This window comes from Mustela nivalis (assembly GCF_964662115.1).
Source record: "Mustela nivalis genome assembly, chromosome: 18".
Taxonomy (NCBI): Eukaryota; Metazoa; Chordata; class Mammalia; order Carnivora; family Mustelidae; genus Mustela; species Mustela nivalis.
This window is the reverse complement of record NC_139037.1, coordinates 17,894,619-17,911,351: the sequence shown is the minus strand read 5'-3', so window position 1 is coordinate 17,911,351 and position 16,733 is coordinate 17,894,619. Positions and strand designations below refer to the sequence as shown.

Sequence of the window (16,733 nt, the reverse complement as noted above, 5' to 3'; positions counted from 1 at the left end):
GCTCAAGACCATTCCCAGCTCTCCTTTGGCCCACAGAAACGAAATTTTATGAGGCCGCATGTGGCAAACATGGTCCCGCATTAACACAGTTCTCAAGATCCCAGACTGGGCTCAAGTACCCCTAAGTCTGAAGTGAGAGCTCACGTACACCTGAGCAGAGATGTGTCTGTGGCATTTGGGAAATGGGATGTAGTCCTCTGGTGGCCTTTGGTGAGGTCAGGAGGGGGAGCCAGGCAGAGCTAGAGTGGGGGCGGGGAGAGCGTGGAGATGGCGATTGTAGATAAATTTAAGGAAATGTGGCTGAGGAGAGGGGAGCACAAGAACAGTGCTGGAGTGGAGTTGTATGGGATTGAGGTGAAAGACGTTCTCTGTTGCAGCCACCAGTGGAAGAGGCCGGTTGTTGTTATGAACCCAGGACACCCACCACAGGGGCTGGCATCCAGTAGAAACTGAACAAAAGTTTGCTATCTCTGAGGATAGAGGCGATGGGGTCTGGAACCTCAGTGGGGGTACTGGCCGTTGCCAGAAAGATGGGCCCCTCTGCCCTGTGCTGGGAGGGACCCGAGGGCAAGGCAGGGCCTCCTTGGGACTTTGCTGCCCCTGAGCTGCACCACCAAGGGAGGGAGACATGAAGGAGTCTTGGCTCCAGGAGCCCCAGTGTGGCCAGGGGACAGAGGGTGAACTCTTGGAGACTGGGACGGCCCCCCACGTGTGCTTCTGTTCCCCCATCCTCAAATCCCGCCTTCAGCTTCACTCTATCCCCTCAGAGCCGCGCCCTTCCGGCGAGGCCAGCAGATGGTGCCAGTGAGCTGCGAGACTCACCTGGAGCAGCCGAGCCAGCCTGCCAGCCCCCCACCAACCGGTGACCCTCTAGAGCCTGGGGTAAGCTAAGGGTTTGCCTCACCAGGTTTCTGACCAAGAGGGAGGAGAGATCATGGGTGGTGGCTAGCAGTGAGGGGGATGTCAGACTGAGGACTCAGGGAGACAATGGGCTGAGGGCTTAGGGGTGGGGTGACTAGGGGGCTCTGATCCTTCTGGTTGCTCTTCATTCCATTGACCCAGTCAGGCCCTGCCTTATCAGTTGGGGCTACTGCCCTCTGCCTCCCTTCCCTTCTCTTCCTTGGAGGCCCCTGCCAGCCCAGACTCCTCGTTCTGGCAGAGGCTGGTTCTCTGCCCCTGGGCAGGCACAAGCTGGCAGCAGGCCTCAGACAGGGTTGGGCCAGCCCCTCCCATCCATGACTGCCTGAACCACCTTCTTTCTACTTCCAGAACTTCTCCACCTGATGAGGGCTAAGGGTTCAGCTGCCGAGGAGGCCACAGAAGACTGCCACATAGATCCTAGGAAGGAGGCCTGGCCTCTTGGCCTTGGAAGTAGGGTGAATTTGGGTAAGCTGGGTGGGCACATATAAAAATGTGGCAGATCATCCTGTCCCGCAAGACCCAAATCACACAAGACTAATGGTTCTGTCCAAGGTGGCAGAGAATCCCAAAAGATGAGCTGGAAATATCCCCTCCCCATCCTAGCCATCCTATACTCCGCAACCAAAGGCAATTCTCTATATCCCCTCTCAGCAAGTCTTTCTCCCCACCATGGGCTTCCCGATAAGTCAGGATTCTTCATGGTTCCTTCTCAGGACAATGTAGGATTCTGCTTCTCACTCTGTGTTCTCACTTTGCTGTCCCTCTTCCACTTCCCAGAGTTTGGGTTCTAGTTCAGCAAGTGCTAAGGACTACCTGTGTGGCCTTGACCTTGAAGACTGCCTGGGACCCCCACCCCACTTCCTCCTTTAAATGCCTGTCCCGCTCCCAAGGAAGCCCTTAATACACCAAGGCAGGAGAAACCATAGCCAGACTTTCAATAGGGTGACAAAGTGGGGTGGGGGTTCCCACAAATCCAGGGTCTACAGCTCAGGTCAGGAAGCTAGGCCAAGGCTTCTGTGTCTACCTGTGAGCTTGGGCCATAGATTCAGAGCAACAGGAGTCAGCAGGTTTTAGAAAAGGAATGTTTCCCTGAGTTTCCAAAGGATGGCCCAGACAAAGAAAGAGTCACCAGAAGCACACACAACATACACAAGTGCACTCTCAGGCACTTGCAGGTCATGGCACAGGACATGGACACAAGTGTTTGCAAATACTGGTACAAACAGGTACACAAGGTCATGTGCTCAAGGTAGTCACACATTTCCTCCCCAGGCCAGGGCTAGCCTGCCGTCTGTGCTGAGAGGAGGAGGAATACTTAAAGGCACAGAAGTGGCTCTGAACAGGAGATGGGCCCTCAACCCAGAGGTCCCTTCCTAAATGGCTCCCAGCCCCCTCCCTGCAACTCCCCTGGCCCAAGAGGGAGCTATGCCTGGGTGGCAGAGAAGGCTTTGAAGGAGACACTGCCTCTAAGCCATGGCACAGAGCCTGAGCACCTAAGATAGAGATTGGGCACAAGGCTAGGAGGGGTCCATGACCTCCCAGGACCTAGTTTGGGCATAGATGAGGCAGTGGGCAAGATCCAGAGGCCCACAGGAAGCAGGGACTCCTTCTGCCATGGGCTGCACCTACTGCCCTCAAAATCAGGCCTGGCAGCCAAATGCTGGCACCAATTCCTAGTGCCTGGCAGAGCCCTAGCATGGATGCCAAATACAGGGTGCCAGACACGGGGGTGGGCAGGATGGGGGGCCGCTGGGCCACACACAAACACAGATCTTCATATATATACAGGCAGGGAAATGCACCCACACTCACATCACTTATTTTATACCCTGCGGGATCATGGGAGTAGGACAGGGATCACTTTGTCCTAGAGGCTGCCCTCACTGACTCTCCAGGTGTCCCCATTGGCCTGGAGTATGGGTTGGAGGGTGGGCTGGAAGTAATGGGAGGCCTAGACACTTTCTGTGAGCACCCGCCTCCGCCACACACACACACACCTGCACTCCCACACACGTACACTTGTTTAGCAGAAGGAGGTGGGGTTGGTGCATCCCCAGGACTGGGCCCTGGAGGGAAGGTGGAAGGCGGGGCAAGAGACTCCCAAGAACCTGGGCAGTCATCTTGCTCCCCCCAGCACCCGCCACAAGCCGGTTTTGTGGCCGCGGGCAGCTTAGGTGTGAGCGCGCGTCAGGGTGTGTGTGTGAGTGTGTGAGTGTGTGTGTGTCTGTGTGTGTTTGCGCGCGCGCGCGCGGGACCTGCGGCCGTGCACAGCGTGGGAGTGCGGCGCGTGTGCCCGCTGCGGCTGCGGCGGCCGGCCGGGTGAGGGCGGGCTGCTTCTCCAAGCTGTTCCGCAGGCCAGGAGGCCAGCACAGGTGCTGTCGGTGTGGGAAGCTGATGGTGGTTCTAAGTGTCCTTAGGTGTCCCAAACAAGTGTGAGGTGGGTGTGCTCACCTGGGAGCGGCGGGTCAGCGGCCTTGGGAGCGTGGGGGGTGTGGGCGAAGGGGTGAGCAGATGCAAGGGACGAGGGCTACACCGACCGGCCCTGTTCCCGGCACGGTCCGCGGCTAGGCGGCTCCTCCTCTAGCAGCAACTTTGGGACTTTGTTCCGGCTTCTTAGAAAGCAGATCTGGCCGCAGGGGCGGGGCGGAGGGGGGGCACCTGCCCGGAGGAGGGTGCGGGTGAGAAGTGGAGGAAAGCCCCGCCCCCTTCCCCGCCTCAGTTCCGCCCTCTCCCCCGCCCCCCGGGGCTCTTTATAAGCTCGGCCCGAGGGCGAACAGAGAAAGCGAGTGTCCCTCCAGTCCTTGGCCGGTGTTCTGCTGCACCCCGCGACCCTCTCCCCGGCCCCCAAGTCCCTCTCCCTGCTCCCCAGCCCGGCCCCCGCCCCGGCCCAGCCCGGCCCAGCCGCCATGGAGCGCTGGCCTTGGCCGTCGGGCGGTGCCTGGCTGCTTGTGGCGGCCCGCGCTCTGCTGCAGCTGCTGCGCGCAGACCTGCGTCTGGGCCGCCCGCTGCTGGCGGCGCTGGCGCTGCTGGCTGCGCTCGACTGGCTGTGCCAGCGCCTGCTGCCCCCGCCGGCCGCACTCGCCGTGCTGGCCGCCGCCGGCTGGATCGCGTTGTCCCGCCTGGCGCGCTCGCCGCGCCTGCCCGTGGCCACTCGCGCGGTGCTCATCACCGGTGAGTGCGCGAAGCGCGGGGACTCCAGGCTCGAGGGCGGGACCAGACCCCCAGAGGGCTCCCCTTGAGCACGCCAAGGCAAGGCGGGACCCTAGCTCAGGAGTGGGAGTGTCGCCTTCCCTTGGGTGCCGGGAGTGAGCCAAGTAGGAAGCGCAAGGCACCTCCCTAAGTCCGGGTTAACTACCTGCCGCTGTGGAGAGCGTTGGAGGGAGAATGAGGCCGGGAGTGGGCAGGTGTGCAGGGACAACTGCTGGATGAGAAAGACGGAACCTCCTGGAGTTTGGGGTTTATGCTATGCCCCTCTTCAAGACAGCAGTCTCTGGACAGAGGCGCGCTCCGAAGGACTTCAGAGGATGGTCACCACTTGACCTCTGCCTAACATCCCCACATGGGATGCCCTATCTCCATTTCCCTGGGGTCAGAGAAAGACGCTTAGATGGGGAGTTGAGGCACCCCCCCCCCCCCAGTTGACTGGGATCCTTAGACTCCAGAAAAGGTTGAGGTCACCATGAGAGGCATCTGGTCATTCAGCTGCCTCTCAGAACCTGCCACCCATCCCCAAACTGCTGAGGTAGCCGTCCAGAGTCTGCAACCAGCACCCCACCCCACAATTCCTCCTCCAGTGCCCAGGAAGGAGGTCTTGTACTCAGGTGCCTCTTGCTGCCTGGCAGAGTTCCCTTTGTCTAGAGCAGGGAATAAATCTGTCACCAGAAGGACGGTAGTGGGGGGGCAGGGGGCGACTAAGGCTTAGCCGGAAGTGGGGAGGGGGAGAAAGGCCAGGGGGAACTGGCTCTGTTGTATGGGGGGAGGGGCAGCCTAGTTCTCCCCCAACCCCCATGGCTTTGGACAGGTTCTCAGAGCTCTGCCCTTATATTGGGCCCTGCCTCTGAGGGTTGCCTCTAGACCAGCTTCTTAGAGGCTCTGTCCAGTAGGGGCCCTTGCATGATCAGATGGACCTGGGAGAACTTCCCAGAGGCCATCCTTGTGCTGGGCCTGGGAGGATGAGTGAAGATGGATGGAAGGTGTTTTGGATCAGACAAAGCGTGGATGTGGGACAAAGGTTTGAGACAGGAATGAGCATGGCCTGGGTAGGGGACAGTCCATAACTAGCCCGGCTGCTGGGATGTGGTAGGATATGAGGTTGTTTCCTCAGAAGAGGCCCTGAATGCCAGGTAAGAAGCCAGATTGCTGAGGTGGGGTGGGAGTAGGGATGGCATGAGGGCTTTTGGGCTTCAGCAAGAGGGCGGAGTTAAAGCAGGGTTCAGGCTGCATGCGTGGGACCTGAGTTCAGGGTACAGTATGAAATTTCAAGGGATTGGAGAAGGAAAGATACAGACCCTCCTGGTATGAAGCAGGAACTAGTTTGTGGGCTCTGCCTTCTAATACGTGAGCTGCCTCAACAGGACCCGGGCTATCTGCGGGTACTGACCAGCAGTGGGCAGTGACCCAGTGGGCAGTCTTTCCTGAGATCTCCGCTCAGGCCTTCATGCTGCTGCTGTTACTTCTCCTTGCCTTGAGCCTGAGACTAAGGGGAGAGGTGGGACGCCAGCTGAGGCTTGGGCTCCCGCAACTCTGGGATGGGAGCGCTGCTCAGCCCAGTCCAGCTTCTCTGCGGGTTACTTTCTCACCACCTGACTGCAAGACAAAGAGGTGCCCAGGCCCTGCCTCACCTGCCAGAAACGGTGTCTTGAGCCTGCCAGAGCTGCCTGAGAATTCCCCTGAAAACCGCTGCCCAAGGCCACTCCAAGAGCTCAGCCATGGGGTCAGAGTTTGGGCTGAGTGGCTGAGTGCCTTGTGTGTACATCTGTGTACCGATGGTGGCAGGGGGTTTCCTGGGCATGAACCCCCGTGTGAATAGGCAGGCAGGTTGGAGGTATGTACAGGTATCTGTGTGTGTACAGGTGAACAAGAGGGTGTGTAAGGCATGGGTGACTGTTGGGGCCACAGAGCTGAGGCTCTGGAAGGCTTCCCTCTCCCTGTGAATGGCTTGTCTGCTCCGGGAGGGAGCTTATTCGAGTGGGCACACAGGTGCTCCCTTGCCTCCTGGAGCCACACTGGCCCTGGAAAGACCCATCAGCCCAGGGCTGTCTGCAGTCCCCCAGCCACCCACGCAAAGCCCAGCTCACAGCCCCCTCCCTGCTCAGCTTTGTTCTCTGCCGCAGCAGAGGGGACGGGGCTGAGGTGAAGAGGGCTTCCCATCCCAGAGTGTCCAGAATCGTCCACAACTGGGGAAGCAGGGCTCCTGTGAAGCTTCTGTTCAGCAGGACCTCCAGGGAGAGAGGCTTCAGAGAGCCTCAGCCCTCAAGGACCTCTCCCTCCCCTTGCTGGTTGCCCAGGAATCGGGACCAGAATGGGAACAATCAAGGAAGGGGGCATTGCTTATGAGACCCTCACTCTGGCTCTGCCTGGTGGTTCCTCTCTCCACATACCAAAGACAGGAAATTAAGTCTCTCAAGTGGTAACTGACCTCAGGTCACACTTGTTGGGTGTGGGAAGAGATTCAAATGCAGGTCTGTTCTCTTCTCCATCCATCATCTTGCCTGTCCTGGGGGCAAGTGGTCTGAGGCTCAGAGAATGCCCCACTGTTGCCACTGATTGGAATTCCAAGACTAGGGGTCAAGGGTGAGGTGGGGATTGGCCTCCTGCTTGCCTGCAGCCTGGAACAATAGTAGGGGTGTTGGCCGGGAAGGGAGGTGGGGCTCAGGTTGTGATGACGTGCACAGAGATCTTGGGCTTCATCCTGAGGGCTGGGTGGTGGGGGAGGGCGGGGGGCTTGGAAAGCTTTTGAGCCGCAGAGTGATACTGTCATTTTTGGAAAGATCCCTCTGGCTGCTTAGGTAGAGAATGGATTCAAGGGGGCAAGATGGGACAGGACCAAAGAGGGGCTGCTTCCTAGGCCAGGTAAGAGGAAGAAGCCCAGGCAAGGGCAGTGAGAAAGGGAGAGCCTGTGTTACTGTACCCGCAAGCTGAGGCCTGAGAGCAAAGCAGGCAGGGTCTCCCGCTGACCTCCAGGAGAGTCCTGACCGTCCTCTTAACTGGCTAAGTGACTTCGGGAAGCAACTTTGAATTCCTCGGTCTTTGTGTCCTCATCTGTAAAGTGGGACTTGTAAGCCATGTTTGGGGCAGCTATGGGGAGTCAGGGAGTTGGCAGCTATGAGAGAGCTGGGGCCCAGGTGCTCAGCCAGAGGGGCGAAGCCTGTAGAGGCAAATCTGGGAAGGAGGGAGGGCTGCTGACTGCTGAAGACTGGATATCCAGGGGCCTGGATCCTGTCTGGACCCCGGTGAATCCTAGAGTTGTCTTGGGCCGGACTGGGCCACAGTAGGAGTTGACTGGCTGCTCTGCCCTGGCCAGGCTGTGACTCTGGTTTTGGCAAGGAGGCGGCCAAGAAGCTAGACGCCATGGGCTTTACGGTGCTGGCCACCGTGTTGGACTTGGACAGCCCCGGTGCCCTAGAGCTGCGCACCTGCTGTTCCCCTCGCCTAAGGCTGCTGCAGATGGACCTAACCAAGCCAGCAGACATCAGCCGAGCACTGGAGTTCACAAAGGCCCACACCACCAGCACAGGTCAGTGGCCGTGGCTCCCCCAGGAGAGAGTGTGCTTGGGTGGGAGTGAATGGGCAGGAGTTAGAGGTTTGCCGCTGCCCTGACCCGGATCTTTGGGCTCTTCTTTCACCCCTTCTCTGACCTCAGGCTTGTGGGGCCTGGTCAACAACGCAGGCTACAATGATGTGGTGGCTGATGTGGAGCTGTCTCCAGTGGCCACTTTCCGCAGCTGCATGGAGGTGAACTTCTTCGGTGCGCTTGAGCTGACCAAGGGTCTCTTGCCACTGCTGCGCCGTTCTAGGGGCCGCATTGTGACTCTGGGCAGCCCAGCAGGTGAGTGCCCTTCCCCACTAGAGTAGAAAAGGTGCTGCTGCAGAGTGGGGAGGGATGCCAGAGCCTCTGGCCCTGGCTGAGCTGCTTCACTCCCAATCCCTCCCCAGGAGACATGCCATACCCATGCTTGGCCGCCTATGGGGCTTCCAAAGCGGCCATGGTGCTGCTCATGGACACATTCAGCTGTGAACTCCTGCCCTGGGGGGTCAAGGTCAGCGTCATCCAGCCTGGCTGCTTTAAAACAGGTGGGGGTTGGGTTTGGGATGGGGCATGTGGGTGTGGTCCTGTCTGGGGTGGGATCAGGGCTGAGGAATGGACAAGGCTCGGGCTGGAGGCAGGGACCGGTTTGGGGGTAGATGGACCTGAGTCTGGCTTTGGCTTCCCTAACTGACCTCACCCTGACCTTGCCGCTCGCTCCCTCCCCCCAGAGTCGGTGCGCAATGTGGGCCACTGGGAGCAGCGCAAGGAGCTGCTGCTGGCCAGCCTGCCCCAAGAGTTGCTCCAGGCCTACGGCGAGGACTACATCGAGCACTTACACGGGCAGTTCCTGCACTCACTGCGCCTGGCACTGCCAGACCTCAGCCCGGTGGTAGATGCCATCACCGATGCACTGCTGGCGGTTCAGCCACGACGCCGCTACTACCCGGGCCATGGCCTGGGGCTCATGTACTTCATCCACTACTACCTGCCTGAGGGCCTGCGGCGCCGCTTCCTGCAGACCTTCTTCATCAATCACTGTCTGCCAAGAGCACTGCGGCCCGGCCAGCCGGGCTCCACCCCAGCTCAGGATGCAGCCCAGGACCCGGGCCCGGACCCAGACCCAGGCCCTTCCCCCGTGGCAGCCCAGTGAGCAGTGCCCACAGATGGCCTAGCTGCTTCGGCAGAGGAGGTCCCAGGAGCCCTTGGCCCTCCCCAGGCATTGTGACCCCCCGAGCCTGCCCTAGAGCCTGGCCTTAAGGACCCTAGCCCTCCCCACTTGATCAGTGCCCCAGGCCAGGCCTGGTGAAGCTGAGGCTTCCCAATAAGCCTCCAGGCCTCTCTACTGCTTCATGAGCCCACACAGACCCTCTTGGGCGCAAGGTTCCACCATGGAGCTGGGAGAACCCAGCTGGATGGGGAGCTCTGTGCTAGACTTAGCTGTAGACTTCGACAGGATCCCGCAGACAATGTCTCTGCAAACTAAGGAGTGACTGGGTGGGGTGGGGACCCCCTCAGGATTTTTTTGAGGCACCAGTGCCTCAGTGCTGCAATTCAAAGGGTGAATCCTGGTTCTTGACTGGCTCAAGAATTAGGGCCCTGACCACCCACCCCAACCCCCCCAGCCACAGGCAGGCTGCTGCCCCCACTTGCCTGACTGCCACCTTTTAAATATAGATTTTTATTTCTCCTAGAATGGAAAAATGCTGTGTGGGGATGGGGTGACTACCTGGATGACAGGTTGTGGTTTGGTGACAGATGGGGACAGCCTGGGCAACCCCTGCTGGTTAGCATGGGCTGAGGTTCTGGGCACAGGGTCTGTGGTTCACACTGAGTTACCCCTTCACTGACTGGGGGAAGATCATTTATCCACAGATTTGGGCTTCCTCATAGTGAAATGGGGGTCATGCCCCTGGCCTAGGGCATAGTGGGGCTCAATAAGGCAAATACACCTGGGACCGTCCAGGGTTAGGACCCAACTGCACAGGCCTATCAGGGCCTCCAGTGACTTCCCCGACCTTGCAGAACCTGGCTGCACAGGGAGAGGGCCAGCAAAGGATGTTGGAAGCTTTGGTAGGGGCAGGCTCGACAAGGTGGCACCTGAGGGAAGTTGGGGTCTGGGAGAGGTACTGGGGCCCCAAGGAGACAGCAGACAGCTAGACTCAGGGTGGTTTATTGTCTCAGAGGGCAGGGCTGAGGGACAGGCTTGCAGAGTTATGCCTCAAGGACAAACTATCCTTCCCTGGGGCCAACCACAGGGGTAAGAGGAGGCTCCCACTGCCCCAGGGGGTTCTCAGGAATGACCACGTGCTTCTCAGACATGTCAGTGGCTGTAAACAGAGGGCTGAGGGGGCCTCCTTCGGCGGGGGGAGGTTCCATCCTTGACAGGGGGAGCAGGTGCCCAGCCCCTTCTTAGGCCCAAGAGCCATCTCATAGAGGTTCGGGGAAACCAAAAGTCATTAGAACAATGTGCTACCCCCAAGGGAAGGCATATGAACCACGGGCTTTATGCCAGCGCACGCAGACACACACTTGTGGGGAGCCTCGGGCCAGGGCACTAGAAGATGGGGATATAGTTGTCGATCTTGGCGCGGTGGCGCTGGGCAATGCACTCGGCGATCCATACAATGTTGCGACACTCTTGCTCCTTGAGCTTCACAAAGGCATAGAAGATACCAAAGTGGAACTGGTTCAGGAAGGCCAGCTTGTTCAGTTTCACCTACAGACAGAGGCAGGTGTGGTGTGCAGGTGGCCGTGACAGCAGCGTCAGGCCCGAGCCACCAACCTCTCCCTATAAGGGGCAGGGAAGCAACCCCTCACCTCATGCTCAAAGAATCGGTCCTCCAGGGTCTTGTCTCCAGGGTTGCTGCCTGCGCCCTCGAAGAGCAGCTTGTACTCCTGGCCCGTGGGGGGGGGGGGGGGGGAGGACAGCGTGAGTGGGAGCGTGCTGTCAGCCGTGGGTTGGGCATGCAGACCTGCCCGTCCCCCTGTAGCCAGGGCACTCACCGGGTAGTAGTCAGCTACGCTCTTCACCTGCTCATAGTCATCAGCCCGAGCCAGCTGGGCCAGGCCCTCCGGGTAGAGCCTCCCGCAGTGCGGAAAGAGCTTGGCACGGTCCTCCTTGGACAGCTCTGTGTCGAACGAGTTGATGGTGATGATGAAGGCTCGACGGTCGGCTTCAAACTGTGGGGCCGGTGTACAAGCAAGGCGAGAGGGAAGGGGAGGGAGGTGCCAGTCAGCCAGCAGAGCTTCCCCCAAGCCCAGGCTCCCAGGGACCGGCAGCTTGCGGGGAGGAGAGGGAGGCACTCACCTCCAGGATGGGGCACATGGCATCGGCCGTGGTCCCGCCCAGCAGGGTGCAGAACTTGTAGAAGGACTCCAGGTAGGCCTGTGCGAAGCAGGGGGCTTGCTCAACCCAGGCAGGGAACTGGGGCACGTGCCAGGCCTCCTCCTTCCCGTTCCCTCCTTCCCTCCCCACACCCTTGCACCATGAATCCAAACATCACATGGGGGCCGGGGCAGCCCCCATGTCAGAGCCTCAGAATATCCACAAATCCCAACTGTTCATCAGCTGGCCTGCTGCCTCTCTGCACCCAGGAGTGACCGAGCAATTTCTGGCCAAAGAGCGTCAGCCTCGTGGTGTGCTGCCCCTTCCATGCCCTGCCATGCCCCTCCCCCATCATCCCACAGGAGGCCAGGCTCAGAGAGGGGCTCGGTCTGCCCCCAGCCGTTCTGCCTGCCATTCCCTCAAAACCCCCTCCTCAGCCTCACCAAACCACATGCTGCTGGGCTTAGTGAGGGAAGGTTACTCCTGAGAGTTCACCGAGGTCACCTGGACTGGGCACCCTGGCCCCTCTTGGACCCCCACCTCACAGAACTCCTTCTATCCCTCAGGTAGCTCCCAGGCACCATTAAGCAGGAAGCAAACTGCCAGCCCTACTCCTGCTGAGGGATGATTACTGCCCTCACAGACGTCATCCCTGCAGTGCAATGGCTGGACACATGGGCTGTGGTGGGAATGAGCACTTCTTGCCCAGGCAAACTGGACCTGCTGGGCACAAGGAAAGGACAGGCCATTTCAGGACCTAGTTCCGGGCCAGCACTCACTCATAAAACCAACCAGACACACGTCAAGGTTGGGGGCAGGGGGATGGTCTTCGGGACTCTGGGGAGCTCCCTTCACTCAGATCCTCCTCCTTTCTGGTGGCATGGTCACAGCGACTGTGGCTCCACAGGCTAGAGATGATTCTTCAGGGTTGAGGGTGAGAGCTGGGAAGCCTAGAAAGCTTTCAGCACTGAGGTCTTCCCTCCAAGGTTTGGAGACTTTTCCACCCATTACCAGCTGACTTAAGCCACAGGGTCTGCTGCCCCAAGGGGGTAAAATGAGACTTAGGAGTTCACAAGCAAAGACAAAACCTGGCCAGCTGCACTGGGCAAGCTGGGCTCAGGAGGAGGCCTGTGGTGACCACTGGGGTCAGAGGAAACAGAAGTCTAGGATAGGTCAGAGAGCCGGAATCCTGGAAGGAGAGAATGGACCCCAGCACAGCAGATCCCCAGGAATCAGAGGGCTTGGGGGGCAGAAACCTCTGCCAATCCTCCCATGGCTTGGTGATAATTGAGTCCCTCTACGACTGTCCGCAGCCACTCTTTTCCTCCCAGCCAGCCAGGGTGGCTGTACTCAAATCTCCAGGCTTGTTCCTGTGGGGGGCCTGTAGCTCCAGTCTATGGGGAGGCCACCAGCCTTCCCCGGCCATACCAGTCCCTTCAGAGGCTGAGCCCAGTGTCAGGGGAGATGGTGGGACAGGCCCAAACTCTCTTCGGGAAGCGAGGGCAGCTGAAGAAACTGGCAAGACCCCAAAGGCCCAGGTACTGAGGTTATCTCCCCACCCCCACCCTGCCCCCTGGAGCCTGCCAGCCCATGGCTGCTGCACCAGCTGCCTACAGTTCCCACCCGCCAGGTGGTTGAGGGTCCGTCTAATCTCCCATCTGTGGCCACTGGGCTGGGACATTGCCTGACGAGCTGGCGGTCCTGGCAGGGTGCCCTCAGTCTTGGATCGGTGTTTATGAGCTAGTGCCCGAGCAGCCCTCGCCAGTGACTCCAGCTAGAACCAGTCAGGCCCGGTGAGGGTGTGGGTGAGGCTGGGGGGACAGCCGCACCCCTCACCCAGTCTCAGGGCAGGGATCCCGGCAGTGGGCCAGCTGGGGGCGGGCAGGAGCACTCAGATGGTGCGTGCACAGCCTCGGCTGACTGCCTGGCCTGCCTCCCTGTTAGCGGGCAGAGCAGAGCACGTGCTGTGTGAACAGGCTGGGCCAGGTTGTGATCCGGGGCTGCCGGGGTCTAGGAAGTGGCTTCCGGCTACTGACCCTGCTTCTCAGAGCCCTCCGTTTCCTCCTCTTACCTGTGTGGACACTGATGCCCTCCTAGTGCCTAGGGCAGTCCTGACAAAGAAGTCGGCAATCTTCCTATCTGAACCTCACCTCTCCGCTCTGTCCTCTCCACACTGCAGCCAGAGGGGACTTTCTGATGATACTCTGTCCTGTTGCAAACCTTCACGGGCCAACCCCATCCCCAGAAAATAGTTCAAACTCCAGCTTGGCACTCCAGGCCCTGGGTGACTTGATCCTGTGCCTCTCTTTTTCCAGACCTATGTCCTGCTGTCCGTCTGAAACCTGCGCTTCCACAGCAAACTGCGTGCCACTTGGCCCATTCTCCCTGCTTGCTTCTGCATGTGCTGCTCCCCTGCCTACACCCCTGTAACTCACAAGCTGGCTCCTCGTCGACCCCCACAGCCTCCCCTGCACTGTAGCCCAGACTCCTGGAGGCAGACTGGAGGGCCTCGGCTCAGGCGGCAGCCGAGTGTTGGGCCCCTAGCTCTAACCCAGATAGGAGAAGCCCTTCCCTGAAAAGATCCGACCAAAAGATGTTCTCAGGGTTAGGTCAGCAGGACCCTTGGCCTGGGCTCTCTTTGGCCCCCACTTCGGAGCCTGACCCATGTTCCTAGCTGTAGCCCATCAGGGGTCCTGGCACCACTGCTCAGTGCCTCACTATAGCCAGAGCCCAGTCTGTCCCAAACGTCCTTCACTGGTCCCTAGCCAGCCCCCCGCCTTGGCTCACAGCCCTGCTCCTAGCCTCTCTGGACCGGGGCAGTGCAGACCCACGAATCCTGTGCTCACTCTGTCTCCAGGGGTCACCAACCCATGCCACAGCCTTGGGGAGGAAGCAGACAGTGGGAGCGGATGTTGGGATGTGACTCTGATTCTAGACCTAGGAACCCGAGAAGGACGTGGTGACCCGGCTACACCTGGCTGGGTCCCTCCCTCCACCCTGAGTGTCCTGTTGCCTCTGCTCAAAGCCTGTCCTTGCTGGCAACAGTCCAGGCAGGGTAAACCTGAAAGCTATGGCCTGGATGGCAGCCCGTGACCCTCCTGGCTGCAGGAGGAGCGACCATCCAGAGGCCAGCTCCAACAGGCCAAGCTATGGGGCACGAGCCACTCCTGCTGATCTTATCAGGGCCCGCTGCAGGCGCTGAGACGGAGAACCTGTTCCATGCAGCCTGCGCCCATTGCGGGAGCCAGCAAGGAAGCAGATAAGCCCCCAGGATAGGAGCCTGGTACAGCTGCGTCCTGTCCCAGCAACCCCCCAAACCACCAGCCCACCACGGCAGGGGCCCCGCCTAGAGGCCAGTCTGCCACCGGCCAGGGCCCTACCTTGTAGAGCGTGTTGCGGATGATCTCAATGTTCATCTCATCCAGGTCCTGCTCTGAAATGCAGTCCTGGAAAAAGGCCGCTGGGGAAGAAAGATGTGGGGGTGAGGGTGGGCGACTGGATTCAGCCAAGGCAAGAATCCAGCTGTTGTTTCAGCCACCCCTGCAGGGCACAGGGGACTTCTGTCACAGGCCTGACTGCCCAGGGGTTGGGGGCTTCCCAACCCAGCCTGGGCGATTGCCTGGGAAGTGGCAGAAGCAATCCTTGGGGCCATGTGCACTGACCTGAGCTTCTCCTGCATCCTTGCTCCTAAAACTGATTTATAAAGAGGCGGCCAGCCATAACATGATCTAATCGCCTCTGGGGCAGACCCAAGCTCAGACCATGCCAGAGACAGACTTGCATAAGAGGCCATGACATCCTCCTTCCTTAAGGGGCAGCTGTGGATTTGGGGCCTGATGCCCACAGATCTGCAAGCCCTGGGAGGGCCTGGGGCCCACATTTGGAAAACCAGCCTCTTTCTCTTCCAGACAAAGAATGAGCTGGATGGGCACGGACTGCTGGGCTGCAAGTGGAGGCCAGAGCAGGCCAGAGCCCCCTTCCCTGATGGGCCCTCAGACTCACCGGTATGTCTCTTCTTTAAAGATGAACTAGCTCAGAGTTACTGAGAGAGCCTACAGCAGATATGCCCAGCAGGTAGGGCTCAGGCCTCTTAGTACAGAAACAAGTACAGCTTAGAACCAGTGTTTTAACCTGGAGACTTCTTGGAGGTGGTGCCCTCGGGACGAGGATTGTGGCTATGAGGGCACTTGCTGCTGACAGCCGTAGCGCCTTCTCCCCAGCCTCCAAGACAGGCAGGAGCCAGCACTGCCTAGGTGGGGCCCTGCAGGAAGCTCCCAGTTCCCCTTCCTTTCTTGGCCTCTGACACGAACCCTGCATCCTGCCGGACACTGCCTGACCTGGCCCCTGGGACCTGCTCTGTGGAGGCCAGTGAAGCTATCTGCTTCCCTCCTCTGCCTCACAGGCAGCCAGCCCCTCTGGCCCCACTTGGGGCCACAGACGAGCACAGTTTGAGCTCCCAAGACTCTGAGGGACCTGGGCCTCTCCCCTCTCCATGAGGTCAGCCCTCTTCTGCATCCTGAGAAATTGGCCAGTTTCACAAAGTTACACGCTCCGAGGCAGGCCCTGGGGGGTAGCCTGCCTGGCCCAGAAAAGCAACAGGGAAGGAGCAGAAGGCAGAGTGAGAGAATGAGAGGGAAGCAGAGAGGAAGATAAAGATAAGCAGCAGGGGGCAGGCCTCCCTTTTGGGCCCAGCATCAACCCCCCCCCCTCCAAGGGGTCCACATGAACCCCATGTGGAGGCACTGCCTCCCTGCTCCCCGCTCAGCCCCAGTGGCTCACCCAGGGGTGTGTCCACCAGAATGGCATTGTAGAGCTCAGCAGGTGTCTGCGCGATGTTCACAGCTTCCATCTGCTCAAAGCTGCCTAGCGGGTGGCACTTGGGCACGAGTTCGGCAATAGAGCGCTGGTGCAGCGTGCCGGTGATGAGTAGGATGACGTTGTCAATCATGTAGCTGTAACTGCAGGGGGCACACAACAGCAGGGAAGCCCGTCAGGGAGGAGGGTCTGCAGGTCCTAGTCCAGCACTGTGCCCTGCCCCCATCCCACACAGGTCTCCGGCTCCTCCGCGGTGATGCCACCTTGAGGACGCTGTAGGCCACCACCACTGGCTCACCTTGCTGCCCAGGTGCACCCCTATACTCCAGCGCCTCCAGGGGGAAAGGAGTATGGGACACATGCAGCCCCTCCCTTGGGGGATGTGGCCTAGATTCACGCCCCTTCAGTGGTTGGGAACAGGTAACCACCCCACGGTGTGAATAGTTCCAGCAGGGCACAAGGAGGGTGGGGTACAAGGCCAGCCTGGGGGATGAAATAAGTAGGAGATGAAAGCATGTTCTGGGAAGAGGGAACAGTGTGTGCAAAGGCCTGGAGGCATTCCCCAAGTGCCCGCTGCATTCGAGGAACTGAGCACAGATCAGGGTTGGCAGAAGGAGGGAAGCAGGGCAGTGCTGCTAGCGGGCTGGGGCCTGGACACTGGTAGTCCAGGCCAGCCTGAGGGTCCTGACTGAATTTCAAGTGCTAGGGACCCATGAGCAGGATGTAGGCAGGGAGGACCCAGTCTCATTAGGGTCAATCTGGCTTCTAGGTGGGGAAGGCTAGGGATGGTTAGCCAGGAGAGGAAAGGCTGAAGGGTGGGAAGAGGCCAGAGAAGGAGGAAAGGCCAGAAGGAGCCAGTGGGGGGGTGCCTCTGGAGGAGGGCCCCAGGCTGGGCAGAGATGAACAGGTAGAGAGCCGCCCCTG

General features: G+C 59.7%; 2 protein-coding genes across 3 annotated transcripts in view; one reads left to right on the top strand and one right to left on the bottom strand.

Annotated features, from left to right (window-relative positions):
- Positions 1-848: 848 nt before the first annotated feature.
- On the top strand, positions 849-9,359 carry HSD11B2 (hydroxysteroid 11-beta dehydrogenase 2). 2 transcript variants are annotated; one of them, XM_082711926.1, is made up of 6 exons: positions 849-882; positions 1,270-1,386; positions 7,445-7,657; positions 7,784-7,969; positions 8,077-8,214; positions 8,398-9,359. In XM_082711926.1, exons 2-6 carry the CDS (start codon positions 1,284-1,286, stop codon positions 8,817-8,819), a joined length of 1,062 nt encoding a protein of 353 aa, XP_082568052.1. In that variant the 5' UTR covers positions 849-882; positions 1,270-1,283; the 3' UTR covers positions 8,820-9,359. The 2 variants fall into 2 exon arrangements, with proteins under 2 accessions (XP_082568052.1, XP_082568051.1); XM_082711925.1 differs by lacking the exons at positions 849-882; positions 1,270-1,386 and adding an exon at positions 3,699-4,092.
- A 464-nt stretch (positions 9,360-9,823) lies between these two features.
- The window catches only part of ATP6V0D1 (ATPase H+ transporting V0 subunit d1), a 40,310-nt gene continuing 33,400 nt past the window's right edge, over positions 9,824-16,733 (bottom strand). The window contains exons 3-8 of the mRNA XM_082711927.1: positions 15,774-15,952; positions 14,375-14,454; positions 10,977-11,054; positions 10,673-10,849; positions 10,487-10,564; positions 9,824-10,385 (exon numbers count right to left, since the gene is read on the bottom strand). Coding sequence (XP_082568053.1) covers positions 10,224-10,385; positions 10,487-10,564; positions 10,673-10,849; positions 10,977-11,054; positions 14,375-14,454; positions 15,774-15,952 — 754 coding nt within the window. The 3' untranslated portion in view covers positions 9,824-10,223. The remainder of the gene's footprint in view (positions 10,386-10,486; positions 10,565-10,672; positions 10,850-10,976; positions 11,055-14,374; positions 14,455-15,773; positions 15,953-16,733) is intronic.

Excerpts from the sequence above, each read along its gene's own strand:
- HSD11B2 (XM_082711925.1), top strand. The coding sequence starts at position 3,828 with ATGGAGCGCTGGCCTTGGCCGTCGGGCGGTGCCTGGCTGCTTGTGGCG. Across the intron at positions 4,093-7,444 it reads TCGCGCGGTGCTCATCACCG|GCTGTGACTCTGGTTTTGGC; the intron begins GTGAGTGCGCGA and ends TGCCCTGGCCAG. Across the intron at positions 7,970-8,076 it reads GACTCTGGGCAGCCCAGCAG|GAGACATGCCATACCCATGC; the intron begins GTGAGTGCCCTT and ends ATCCCTCCCCAG.